This window comes from Prionailurus viverrinus, chromosome A1 (assembly GCF_022837055.1).
Source record: "Prionailurus viverrinus isolate Anna chromosome A1, UM_Priviv_1.0, whole genome shotgun sequence".
NCBI lineage: Eukaryota > Metazoa > Chordata > Mammalia > Carnivora > Felidae > Prionailurus > Prionailurus viverrinus.
In genome coordinates this window covers 16,434,842-16,449,386 of record NC_062561.1, presented here as the reverse complement: position 1 = coordinate 16,449,386, position 14,545 = coordinate 16,434,842, and the positions used below count along the sequence as shown (strand labels likewise).

General features: G+C 36.6%; 1 protein-coding gene across 5 annotated transcripts in view; it reads left to right on the top strand.

Annotated features, from left to right (window-relative positions):
- Positions 1-14,545, top strand: part of TRPC4 (transient receptor potential cation channel subfamily C member 4) — a 204,574-nt gene that overhangs the window by 133,619 nt on the left and 56,410 nt on the right. For 3 of the 5 annotated variants that reach the window (XM_047869354.1, XM_047869347.1, XM_047869365.1), the window contains one exon: positions 8,360-8,696. The exons of 1 other annotated variant lie outside the window; for it this stretch is intronic. In XM_047869354.1, coding sequence (XP_047725310.1) covers positions 8,360-8,696 — 337 coding nt within the window. Of the gene's footprint in view, positions 1-8,359; positions 8,697-14,545 lie in introns of those variants that run through there. One more of the 5 variants, XM_047869379.1, reaches the window with a different exon arrangement.

The following is a 14,545-nucleotide window of genomic DNA, read 5'->3' as shown; positions in this document are numbered from 1 at the left end:
ACCATACTGTTTCATCTCATAAGGATAACTAGTATTCATTCCCATTGTGTCTCTTTTTTCCCTTCTGGATTCTTGTTCCAATGGAAGAGAGGGGAACAGATTTTGGTCCTCAGTAAAAGTCTCCCTGGGAGTTTCTGAGTAAAAGTGGAGCACCCTTTGTGCTGCTTCTCAGAGCAGAAACTGTTGGTGGCTCATCAGAGGTGGGAACTGGCCCAGAGGTGGGAACTGGCTGGCTGGGATCAGGACCAAACCTGCTTCCATTTTCCATCTACCGTTCTCACCTCCTATTCCCCTACATGAGCCAGAGTCAAATGGTGGTTTCTTCAAAACTGTATAATTGTCTACCTCCACGCCTCTCTCCATTTTTTAAGAAAACTTCTAGGTAGCCACCTAGAAATAACTGGCAGTTTTTCATCTACCTTCCATGACAGTTTAAAAGTCTTTCACATATATCTTGAAGAGAGGTATTGATGAATAGATAGGGAATTTCTACCAAATGCTGCCCTTTGTGATTTTCAGAGAACAATATCTATTAACTCTACCTTCCCATTACCTATATTGGGTTTTGTTTATTTGCCATGTTCAATAATTTAATGTATTCAACATTGGCTTTATCACCTCCTACCTTATTCCTTTTGCCTCTGCATTTTCAACTTCCCATTACTGCCCACTCATATCCCAGCTCAGTTGCCAAACCAATTTTGAATTTAGGCCCAGAAATGATGTAAGAAGTTAAATCCTGCCCCTGCCTCGCCAACACGATCAGATGGAGTTCAGTTGTCATCTTCCCTTCTGGATGTGGAGACATCAGAACTGATGCCCTAGAAATGTGCTTTGAGCTACTCCTTGAGTCCCAATTTGCAAATATGAATTTGACATTTAAGTCCAAGGAGAGTAATCAGGTGATTTGATGACTAGATGGGAGATTCTTTGAACTTGACAGAGTCAAGGGGTTTGTTGGTCAATAAGTTTGCAGAGAACAGACTCTAATCAGTCTTCTTGGCTTATCTCAAGCTTTTTTGCCAATTCCTTCTCAGATATGATTGAATCTTCACTGATTTTTTACCTTTTAATGAGTCTAATAAAAACTCAGTCAACTATTTACCGTATTGGTATTACCTTATGCTTGAATAATTATTACCATCTCCTTAAAGTAAGTTCCCTATAGAATCTTTTAAAACTAATCCCCTATTTTGTGACATTCCATTAATTAAAATGAGGTTATATAATATGTAAATATATATATCAACTGACATAACAGCAATACTCTGTAAAATTCAGAAAATGAATAAGTATTATATATTTTAGTATAAAACCATGGATAACTGTGGGGCACCCAGGTGGCTCAGTCAGTTGAGTGTCCAACTCAATTTCAGCTCAGGTCATGATCTCACAGTTTGTGAGGTCAAGCCCCATGTCAGGCTCCACGCTGACAATGTGGAACCTGCTTAGGATTCTGTCTCTACCTCCCTCTCAGCCCCTCCCCTACTCACTCTTATTCTCTTTCTCTCTCAAGATAAATAAACATTTTTTTTTTAAAGACGACTATGGGGGCGCCTGGGTGGCGCAGTCGGTTAAGCGTCCGACTTCAGCCAGGTCACGATCTCGCGGTCCGTGAGTTCAAGCCCCGCGTCAGGCTCTGGGCTGATGGCTCAGAGCCTGGAGCCTGTTTCCGATTCTGTGTCTCCCTCTCTCTCTGCCCCTCCCCCGTTCATGCTCTGTCTCTCTCTGTCCCCAAAAAAATAAACGTTGGAAAAAAAAATTAAAAAGACGACTATGTAACTGTGTATGTATATGGACATATGTGTGTATACACATATTCTTGTGCATGTAAATATATGTGTGTATATACAATAATAGTAATGCCTAGCACTTATTGAACATAAGTATCATCTAGGAACTGCTGTATTCTTCATGTACTAGTTCAATTAATTTTATAATAACCTTATATGGTAAGTGTTTCTATTATCCCTACATATCAGGGAAAAAATCACATTGAAAATTTAATAATTTATTAACATTCGCACAATCAGGAAACAGCAGATCAGGATTCAGATCCCAGTGGGCTGTTCCAAGGCTTGTATCTTCTTAATCTCTACAACATCCAAATATATTATATAGAGACAATATGATTTGTCATTTTACTGTAAGGTCATGATGGTGATGCGTAGGGTAAAGATCTGTCAGAAACTAGGTATGAGAATTTTTTTTTCTCCTTTTCTGATCCAGGTTCTTAAATCTACTCATGTCTCTCCTATTCATTGTATCCCAGTCTGTTTCACGCTGGTCTAGGTCTTTCCAGGCATTTATATGGTGAATTAGTCAGCTGTTATCCTCTGGCTACCACTGCACTGTGTTCAGCTGTTCTGTCTGCACTACAGTTCAGTGACTTGATGGGGATGACTCTTAATATTTTTGTGTTTATTCCTGTAATTAGATATTACACCAATCTGTACCACAGAATATGTGCTAGATGTGTAACTTCTATGCATCTGACAGCAAAGACATCTTCATGAACTAAATTTGCCTGTTCATAACCTCAATAAGAGGATTGACTTAGGTAAGGAAAGAAAAAATTAGAAAAATAGAAAAAGTTGGAAAAACTGGAAGACTATCCTATGTTATTTAAAAAGTGTTGTTCTGTAAAACAGTGGTTCTTATCATTTGTCTCTGCATCCCCAACAGCAGCATCACATGGCAACTTGGTAGAAATGCAAAGTTCAGGGCTTCACCTTGAACCTACTGAATCAGAAATACCGAGGTGGGGCCCAGGAACATGGTTTGTACCAAGCCTCCAGGCAACCCTGTTGCTTACTCAGTTTTGAGAATGCCCCACTCTGTGGCTGGTTCCCCTCACCCAAGTTCTCATACCACTCGTAGCTGGATTGAGCTGAAAGCAAACTCCTGCACACAAATACACACCACACACCTGAGTACCCCTACTCCCTCACAAACAGATTTGCTCTTGAGATTCGTAAGTGTTCAAATGTATATTTACATTGAATTAAAACTACTCTGGAAGCATTTATCAGATACAACAGAGCTAAATAAAACTTCGTTAGACATAAAATCCTTTCAGCCAGTGTTTATCAAATGTTAACATTCATAGGAAGCACACTGTCAAATGTCGATCTTATTCAGCAAGTCCTGAGTGGGACCTAACATTTTGCATAGCTGATGAGCTTCCAGTTGAAACCAGTGCCACTGGCCTCAGCCCACACTGAGCAGCAAGGATCTAGACTCAAGCATTGCCTCAATAAACATTTTCACCGACGTCTCAAAATATGACTGCAGTTTCCCTTCACACTGTGTCACTGGTATATTCACCATTGATGCTGACCTTCTAGCTCAAGGGATAGCTCATCTGAACATACCTGTCTCCATCCTGAAGCTTTTAAGATGATAGTCTCTAAATCTAAATTAAAACACATCCACCTACTGCTGTGCCTATCAAAATTCTACCTGTTACTTCAGAATTAACTAGCAAATCCTGTTCCTGTATTCAGTTTTCTCGGATTACTTCATGTTGGGCACAATCCCTCCTATACTCTACCTCTTTTTTAGCACATCATATAATGTCCTGTTAAATTACACTAATCTGGACCAGAGAATATGTGCCAGGTGTGTGACTTCTGTGCATATGACAGCTAAGGCATCTTCACTGAACTAAATTTGCCTGTTTATAACCTCAGTAAGAAGACTGACCTTAAGTGAGGAACGCAAAAAATAGAAAAATAGAAAATATTAGAAAAACTGGAGGACTGGTCACACGATCAGTCCCCAACGTATGTTGAGTTCCTAGAAGACAGATATATCTGGTTCTTAACAGATCTTGGTCCTCTCCCCACTTATCTAGCCAATGTCCAACTCATAGATGATGCTATTGGTTTAATTAAAGTAGGGAGGACAAGGTGAAAATGATGTTTGATTAATAAAGTAGCAGCGTCTGAGCAGTTACATAGTATGACTGTGCTCCAGGAGACCAGCATTGTTTTAATGAGGAACACAGCTAAAGCTATCTCTAAGAAACAGGGAGAGACTCACGTGGTTAAAGGGCCTTGGGAACTACGAAGGAAATTTGGGATTGAAGTTGAAGAAGTGGTTTTTAGTTATGGACAAAATAATTCCCTAAAGCTCCTTGCCTACCAATAATCCTTAAACCTTGCTATCAACATTACAAAATGAGCTGCTGAAAAGCATTCCTGGGCAGAGGAAATAAAACCCCAAAGGATATAGATTATTTTTTAATTGCTCAGAAATAAACAGTAAGACCCAGAGGAAACTGTGGTCCTTTTTAAGCAAAGAAATCAGATTGTCTGTATGTAAATCACTATAATACATTCACCTCAAAAGTTTCAATTCTCTTGAGACTCAAGTCAATTCTCAACTCTCATGTAACTATCCCACTTACTCAAGATGCATAAAGTAGCCAGGTTGGCTGTTCCAGAATCTCGATTTTGCTCTTATAGAGAATATGACTGCAGTCTGAACTTTGGATACAAATTTTTAAGCTATAAAAAGTACTTCAAAACTGAAAAGATAAAATACAAACACTGAGACAAATACCAAGTAAATCTATAGTCATTTTAATTACTAGGGCTTCATTAATTTTGGAACTCTCTTCTGTTTATTACATTCATATCCAATTAATATTTAATACCTGCCCATGTAGTAGTGAGGCTTCTTGGTCTGTCTGGTTTTGAGTTTGGGGTATTTTTTGTTTGTTTGTTTGTTTGTTTCTTTTTACTTTGTGGTAAAAGTAAGTCTTTCTTTATCCTCTTTCATCATTTTTGTTTGTTTCCTTTATGGTGTTGATTTGTTGATTGCTTTAGTATTTTGAGTAGTTGTTTTAAAATCATTCATACCAGATTTCTCTTTATTTGTAAAAATTAGATTTCAGTAATCTTTACAGTTTCTTCAATATATCAAATTCCATGACTCAAGGATTTGATAAATAATCATGAGAATGGGCTTTTGAAATTCTTTTAAAGGTTACTGAAAGAGAGGGATAGGAAATTTTTCCTTTTTTTCTTCTAGTGTCTTTTATAAATGCACGGCACCAATGTGAATTTGAATGTTCCTAATGTTTTAATATGAATTTTAATGGGATGGCTGTAGTCGTGCTAGAATTGGCCAATAGCTGTAGGGAGAAAAGAGTGTTGCCTGAAGAGATACCCTACTTCCCCCAGTCCTGGGAAGGGTGTTCCTGTGACTCAATGTGCAGTAGAAAGATGAAGCAGAAGAGGCAGAGGCTCTGGGCTCCCGGCATGCTGCAGGCAATGTGAAGGCCCATCTGGAAAGGGCTTTGCGTTAATGGGCCAGTGGCAGGTGTGAGAGATAGGATGGCCCTCTCTGAGGGTGTCTTTCAGAGGGAGTTGGGGTAAAGCTGTGTCTCTCTAAATAAGCCAAATAAACCAAGAGGCTGGGGGTTGGGGATGAGAGAAAGAAAGGAAGGAGGAGACAAGAGATGAAGTACAGAGTAGAGCATGAAGGAAAGAAAAAAAGAAAAATGGAAAGAGGAAGGAATGAGAGAATGGAATGTTTTAATCCACTTTAGCAATTAAAGACGCTACAAAACCCTGTAGTATAGAAGTTTAATTCTTATTTTGGTAACTAATTTAACCATGACACCCATTTTTTTTTTTCATGGAAAATGCGGGTGTAGACATGTAGTGAACAGGTGTAGTAGAAGGAGGATGTAAAACCATTGTGAGGACATTTAGATTTACAGTGAGTCTTAGGAATACTTTTTGGTTTATTTTAATCCTATGATTAGAACAAACTTGTAGTCAAATAATATCCAAATTTGGGGAAACTTGTATATTATGTACACTCACCCCTGCTCTTCTTATAATCCTATTTCTATTCTTTAGGTCTGTATAAGTTTCATTGTGTCTGTGTCTAGAAGAAAATTGTGTACACTGTTCATTAATTAAGCACAGATGTATAGTTTACAATAATTTAAAAAAAAAACCTTTTAAGAAAAAAAGTATTAGTAAGAACGAAGGCTAACCTACTGCTTGGCAATGCAGGTGTTCCTAGAAGGACTAAATAGTTTGCTTCTTCTGGATAATTTAACACAGTCTATACATGTGTATTAGGCAACAGAAACATTTATCTGAGAAAACCTTAATTGTTCCTAATAAAGCTATTTGCTCAATTTTCCTGGGGTGTCCCATGCTATAATGAGATTTTGGCCAAGAAGGGCAGAGGTTATAAGTCCTAGTATTCACCCAGATCATCTTGAACAAAATACGTACCTTTCTTTCACTTTTCCTGCATGTATTAAATATATCATTCATACTTGGTCCCTTATAGTGTTTCTTCAGTGTGTGAGGATTAATGAGATATTCTAGCAACTGCTTGTTAAATCTTGCATTTTCTGGAAGTTTAACTCCCTTTTATTAAGGTCTTTCAGTTGTGCTGAATTCTAACAGTATGAGAAATGTTTTATATGAAAAAAAAATAGAAGATGAAAGACTGATTTGTTTATAGAACCCTGGTGGGAAGGATCCTGTATGTGCTGGAGGGACAACTCTTAAAAAGGACAGGGCTTGTTAACGACTTACCATTCTTTGCCATTACTCTGCATATATATCAGCAAGAACTCTATTTTGACTTCCAGATGCCTGACTTTGACCAGAATAATAGGCAAGGACTGTGTTAAGAAAAGCTATTCTTTGGGTTATAAAATTTGATTTTACTAATTACTTTCAAAGTAATGAAGACAGCCCTCATGATCTAAGTCTTGATGAAACACAGTTCTATTTTATCTATATTTACTAAGCACATTATTATAAATTTGATTTATTACATATTTTTTGCCCTCTGTGCCCTTTGATGAGTAGAGTATCCAAGACAAGGTGATGAGAAACAGTTGCATGAAAAATCATTTCATGTCCAGCTGATATGTTTGCACATCTCAACTACTGAATTTCTCTTTTAGTCAATCATCCTTTCTCTCCTTTCACTCTCAAAGAGCTTTTAGTTTGTGATAATCATGGGATTATGTGAACCCAGGGATTTTTTGCTTGCTTACCACCAAAAAAGAGTAAGGGCAAGTCTTGTCTCAAGGAGATCTATACAGGCTAAAACCGAAGACGAAAAAGAATATCAAAGGAACTTCTCCAAGTCCCTTACAAGACACTAAAGCTTCTCCTTCAGTCAACAGTGCCCACGGGGCATCCCTTAAACACTTCTTCCCAGAGTATGTTCTCTCTCTCCCCATACCTTGCCTTTAATTGCCTTCCCCTTCTCCTCTCTGCTTATACAAATCTGCCCCTTCAAAGCCAGATCCACTGGGCAGCATTCTTGGACCATTCCATCTGGAAGAAATAATTCCCTCTGAATTTATATTACTGCCTAGCTGTCAGTCCCAGTGAGAAATGTAGTGTGCAGAAAAAAAAAATCCCGGACCAGTTACTCAAATGTTTTATCACTTACTAGATATGTACCCTTAAATAAATTTACCGACCTCTTATAACACCCTGTATCCTCATCCTTAAAAGAGAGTAAGGTCTATGCTATATCCCCAAAAGGTTGGCAAGATAAAACAATGCTATGTTTGTGAAATGTTTGGTATATGGTAATTGATTATACTTAGGCAAGTATAGGTTTTATTTCCACCAAATTCAACTACAATGATTTACATTCTGGTAATCCTAATATGCTTTCATGTATGTTTTTCTTAATGTCTCAACCCAATTAAAAGTATAATTACTTTTTCTGAAGATAAAAAGATAGTATTTATCATAGAAAATGTTAAAAGTATTCACAAATATAAAAATGAAATCTAGTATAATGTCATAACCAGAAAACAACCAGTAAACTAAGAAACAAGCACTATTGACATCTTTTCTTGCGCCATATATATATCATATATATGTACATATATATATGTGTGTGTGTGTGTGTGTGTGTATGCCTTTGTACACAACTTTGCTCACTCATCAGTGTGTCCTATGACTATTCTTGTTCTCCATCTGTATTTTTACATCTGTACAACCATGATTTCTGTCACATCTGACTAAGCCCATAGCACTATGCCTTGGGTATAAAATATTACATAAAGAGGCTTTATTCACAGAATGAGTTAAAGGACTTAATGATTATTTAAATATAAAATTATTAATTTTTAAGAAATTTTATTTTTAAGTGATCTCTGCCCCCAAGGTGGGGCTCAAACTCACAACCCCACAATCAAGAATCATTTGCTCTACCAACTGAGCCAGCCAGGCACCCAACATAAAATTATTTAAAGCAGAACTTCTGGCTTTAAAGATAAATCTGTGGTCTTACTGATGAACTGAATCCACCATATGTGACACTGACTCTTGCTTTTCCTTTCCTTTCTGTGTAGTTTGTTGCTCAGCCCAACTGTCAACAACTGCTTGCATCTCGCTGGTATGATGAGTTCCCGGGCTGGAGGAGACGACACTGGGCAGTGAAGATGGTGACGTGTTTCATAATAGGACTCCTTTTTCCCGTCTTCTCTGTGTGCTATCTTATAGCTCCTAAAAGCCCACTGGGACTGTTCATCAGAAAGCCCTTTATCAAGTTCATCTGCCATACAGCGTCCTATTTGACTTTTTTGTTCCTGCTGCTGCTTGCCTCTCAGCACATCGACAGGTCAGACTTGAACAGGCAAGGTCCACCACCAACCATCGTCGAGTGGATGATATTACCGTGGGTCCTGGGTAAATGTGTTACTATAGAAAATATAATAAAAACGTGTTGCTGCCATGGAATTTTGTTGCCCAGAAAAGAATATTCATTAAAGTTTGGGACACAGGAATGTTGAAAACAGGTTTGACCATTTGAGCTCCAAGGCCTAATCCCCAAACTAAATAAACACTCTTGCAAGTTTTGGGGAACTTGCCCCCAAGTGCAGCCTATGAAATGTAACTGTAGGTTTTAAGATTTCAGATTTTAATGACATCATGCCCCATGAATGATTTTTCTGGGTTTTTTGTTTGTAAGCTTGTCTTTTAAAGACTTTCGACATATCTCATTGGCCATATGTAACTGATCATTGTAGTTTTCTTAATGGATACACCTTCCAAAAGACAAACTACAAATCACTCTGCAGAATTAGTAATTCTGTACATAAAGTAACTATAACCATTCTTTAAAACCAATCCATTTAACTTTATCTTTGAAATTATATATTCAACCAAAATAATAGAAAATTAAACTCTAGGACATCCTCCAATCTCTCTCTGTTCTTTCCATAGAAAGAAAAATGTTCTGGGATCTGTAGAAATCAAGGTAGAAAAGCTTAAAGTAGCTGGTAAAAACTTTGTTTTACTCTCTTACCGTAGCCATAGTTAAAATTCACATTTTAATTACTCTTTCCTCTAACCTACTGTGGTTTGCTAAAAATCATATTTTCTCAATTTAGCTCATCATTTTAAACCTCTCTGGTATCATATCCATCTCATCATTTAGTAATTAGAAAATATGTGAAAATTTCATGATTCACAGTCTCAGAAGATCAGTTTGGCTTAACTGTCAAAATTACTGGAGAAATTGTAAAATGTGGAAAAGGCAGGAAAGAAAACAGGACTATATCTGAATCTGAGATAGAGGTACTCTTTGATTTTAAACATTATAACTACTCTAAGTACTGACAATAAGAAAAGTTCATAAAACAAGATTCGATATGTTTTACAAATGTTGGAAAAAGCACCTTCTTAGGTGAACTTTAAAACAGAGTACATTCTCATTAATATGGAATGCATAAAGTGTGATCTTGCTTAAATTAGGAGAAAGCTTAATAAAATAATTATGACATTGTAGTTGATATTCAATATAAAATTACCCTGCCCATTCCCTTTTAAATTAAATATCTCACATTAGGAATATGTTCTTTATAGATATTTCTTCATAGAAAATTTCTTGTAAACAATTCTTAAAGAAGCATTTTGGAGGTTAAATTTCCCATTATGGGGAACTTATATAGAATGTCTAAAAATTGATATTCCAAATGAAATATAGAATATTTAGTTTTGAAAAATGCCATAGCTACAATGCAGTATAAGCAGAGATAGTATTTCTAGACTTTCCTTTATGCACTTAATGAAAATATATAGACTACTTTCTGTATAGTAAGTGCAGTGCAGGGCAATAGTGACTAGAGGAAATAGATAATAAACAATGAGATATGTTACATGTCAGAAAACAGTAAATGATATTAAAAAATACAAGCTTCAAGCCTTTAGTAACTTGTGCAATTAAAAGAGTCATTGGCTGCCTCCTTCTTGCAAAACTTGTAATAGAATTTTCCATGAAAGCTGGCTAGAAATCATATCCAATCCTCAGCTGAATGGTTAAATAAGGTACAAATTTAATTGTGATAATTAAAATTCCAGCCTGGGGAAATATCTTCTAAAGGCAACATTTTCTTAAGCTATCCTGACTTAGGCAATTAATTTACTTGGGAATTTTTAGGATGCAAAGAGATTTTCTAGAATAAAAAATATATACGAACGATCCTCCTGCTTAAATACCTGGGCATGGAGAAAGAATTTTCTATATCAGATAGGCCTGTCAAGGCTAGTGAATTCTGAGTGTCTCATATCTCAGACTGAGTTCTAAGTGTTTTGATACATCCATGATTAAAGGCTATATTCACTATGTTATTGGGCTCTTGTAGAAAAAGCACTGTATTTGAATACATGACTAGGTTCTGTCACTAAGAAACTATTAAATTATGAGTGGTCACAAGCTCTCAGGATTTTCAATATCTTCATAAAAAAAAAAAAGAAAGATTCAAAGTCCCATTGAGTCCTATTGCCCTGTGCTGGGGAGCTGTCATTATTAGGGCAGAAAAAGATGTTTTGTTTTGTATTATTTTTTTAAGCCAGGGTAGGGGGGGAAGAGACTAAAGACAACAGGGTAGGAACGCTATAACCTTTGACCAAAGGTGGGATATAGACAAAAAGGCCTGGTCTGATTTGATAACTGTATTAATGAGACTTCTATCTTGTATTCCTTATTAATACTGCTGTCTGGTAAAAAGTCAGTAGCTAAACATTTCACAGTCCCTCCGCTGTGAGGTTCTAGGTTTATAATAACAAGACTGAACGACTTACAGAGAAGAGTATGGCTTACAAATATGTTTCTCATCACGTTAGTTTTCCCAGTGATAGATTGAGGGTCTATGCATGGGTTTTTCTCAAGTCTTCTTGAACCAACTTAGATTTTCAAACCACGTCACTCTGTGGGCTACTTTTTGTGTAAAGAAAAGCTTTTTCCTTCCTCCTCGCTTTACTTTCCTTCCGTTTTCAGGGGCTGTTCCCCAGACCTATGATATAATTTATAAGAAATGATAACTTTTATACCTCCCATTCTATAATCCTGACAAAAAGACTTTTTTTTTCCAATATATGAAGTTTATTGTCAAATTGGTTTCCATACAACACCCAGTGCTCATCCCAAAAGGTGCCCTCCTCAATACCCATCACCCACCCTCCCCTCCCTCCCACCCCCCATCAACCCTCAGTTTGTTCTCAGTTTTTAACAGTCTCTTATGCTTTGGCTCTCTCCCACTCTAACCTCTTTTTTTTTTTCCTTCCCCTCCCCCATGGGATTCTGTTAAGTTTCTCAAGATCCACATAAGAGTGAAACCATATGGTATCTGTCTTTCTCTGTATGGCTTATTTCACTTAGCATCACACTCTCCAGTTCCATCCACGTTGCTACAAAAGGCCATATTTCATTCTTTCTCATTGCCACGTAGTATTCCATTGTGTATATAAACCACAATTTCTTTATCCATTCATCAGTTGATGGACATTTAGGCTCTTTCCACAATTTGGCTATTGTTGAGAGTGCTGCTATAAACATTGGGGTACAAGTGCCCCTATGCATCAGTACTCCTGTATCCCTTGGGTAAATTCCTAGCAGTGCTATTGCTGGGTCATAGGGTAGGTCTATTTTTAATTTTCTGAGGAACCTCCACACTGCTTTCCAGAGCGGCTGCACCAATTCTGACAAAAAGACTTTTGATTTGTTTTATATATTCATACAATAAATTTTAACTTTTCCTGAGTAGAAAAGTTTTCTAAGTGCAGAGTATAATCTCTCAAACTGATCCCTTTATCTCCTTAAGAAGTATGTTTTTGCTTTGGAATTTCTGTTCTTTCATATACTTTGCTGTGTTTCTACAATACAAACTTATTTGGTCTGACAGATCCAGATATCTTGCGATGTTGTACAGGGGTAGAATAATTTTTCCCTGTTATTTCAATATCTTTCCTCTGGAAGTTCAACATCATGTTGACTATTTAAATTGAAGTCTATTGAGTTTTATATCTTGAGAAAACAGTCTGCAATAACCCTGGTATTCTTCCACTGCGGAATCATTGATAAGCTGTACCTTTGAATGATTTTTCCTTCAGACTTTCTTGTATGGAAGGTTACTGACCCTTCTTTCTTCCATCAAACAACACTCTTGTGGATGTCTGCTGTCAGGATAAGCTTTAGCATATAAGCAAAGAAATCTAAAGGCCTCATTCAGGGATCAAACTTAGGATGTGGTCATCTGGAGATACAGTCCTAACCAAAAGAGAAAACTAATCACAGATAATACAGTTAGAACTATCTCAGTAGATAGGCAGATTCTAGACACATAGACACCAATGCACTCAGAGTGTCACATTACCCATTTAAACTAGAGTAAAAAGTGAAAAATGATAGTTCTATCATATGGGCCTGATGACGACCTATACCTTTCAAGTGTCTGAGAGAAAGTGTTATTGGAAAGACTGAATGATGGATTCAAAGGAGCCATGGGCCAGATTAGAGATCTGGTCACTTCTACATTCTGATGGGCCATGACCTTGACACTCTTAATTTATTCAAAGTTTTGATTTTTAACATAGAATACCAGGATATGAGAATGAATATTCATATCAGAAGTTCCCTTTTACATAAAATTTACATGAAAACTAAATATAGCATGTTATCTTTATATATAATGAGAATTTATTTAAATTATAGCAGCAGTTTTTTTCTCAAATGGATGTCATTTTCTTTCTGAAGGTAATAGGAAGTAAAATGGGGAAAAAACCAACTTTTGAATGCTAATTTTTAAGGCCTTCCCAAAAACCGGTTTTGATTGTCCTATTGAATCCATCATAATTCAACTGTAACAATCAAATTTGTATCGTAGCTTATTCCCTGCAAAAAAAAGTGTACAGATATAAATATATATGTGAAATATCAAGATGTAGACTTACGTTATCAGCTTAGCAAAAAGAAATTATGAAATGGGTAACATTTTTCATAAAAGTAGGTGTTAATGGAGGCTATCACATTAATGAAGCAGGAAATACTTTGTTCTCCATGAGAAAGGAAAAATGGATACTGAAGTGACTTGATATTATGTGTGTGCCTAAGAATATGCCATAATTATGTAGTATATAAATCTATGCACGCTGAGCATGATAAGGAGAAGGGTGAACTGAGGAAAAGATGTATCATAGGAAGAAATCTGAGCTCTGTTAAAAATAGCTTCTAGTGGATTCCTAGGCATAAACTAAGAATTGCTCATAATATCCGGATTATACATCTTGCCTATAACACATACTTATTTGACAATTTTTCTCTAACAAAATTGGCCTCTCATTTCCATGATTTATTTCACATTTTTATCTTTTAAAGCGTCGATATTAACAAATCTGAACATTTCAATAAGTGCTTCCAAATTGCAAATGTAAAAAGAAAACTTGTGATCACATTCTCCTCTAGATAAAGACTCACAGAGACAATTCTATATAAGTATATTCCTTTCTTGGGACCATTTCTACATCTTTGTCTAACAGGCATCAAGATTGTATGGTTTCAGGTACTCATACTCTCAGCCTCACCCATGAATTACCCATCTTCTCAAACAGCCCCCCAAAGATATTCTATAGTCTATAGTCTCCTGACTCTCTCCCTTGGCAAGGTGCTCCAACCACCTCAGCAAACTGGCTGCAGACACACATAGACACCCAAAGACAGGTACAAAACATCCACCTATTCATTTAAACAGACATTTTAATTTTCAAGAAAGCCAAATAATCATTGGACTATGACATGTAATCATCATTTTCCTTTTTATGTGTGGGGGGGAAAGTTGAAGATCACCTTTACCAAGACTTATCAAGATTATCAGATTTCAAACAATGAAATATTTGTGTAATTTAAAATTGTTGTGCACATACTACTGCTGGCCAGATGACTTCTTTATCAGAAAGAAAATTAAGTGTTTTAGGTACTGACAATGCTATACATATCTTGTAGCCCAAAAGTGAAATCAATACTGTTAGAGAAAATATTTGGCAACATGATTCAGATAGTTCAAGGGAAGAGGGCAAAAGATACAGAGATAGGAGTAGATACCAAATGATGGAGGGTCAGAGTAAAAGACTGGGGGGCGGGGGTGAACTAATGAAAAGTGGTTTTCATTAGTTCAGAATCACAATAGCAGTAGTACTGATAGCAGTAATAATAGTAGAAACCAAGAAGATAGGCACTGTGCTAAATGACTGAAATGTGT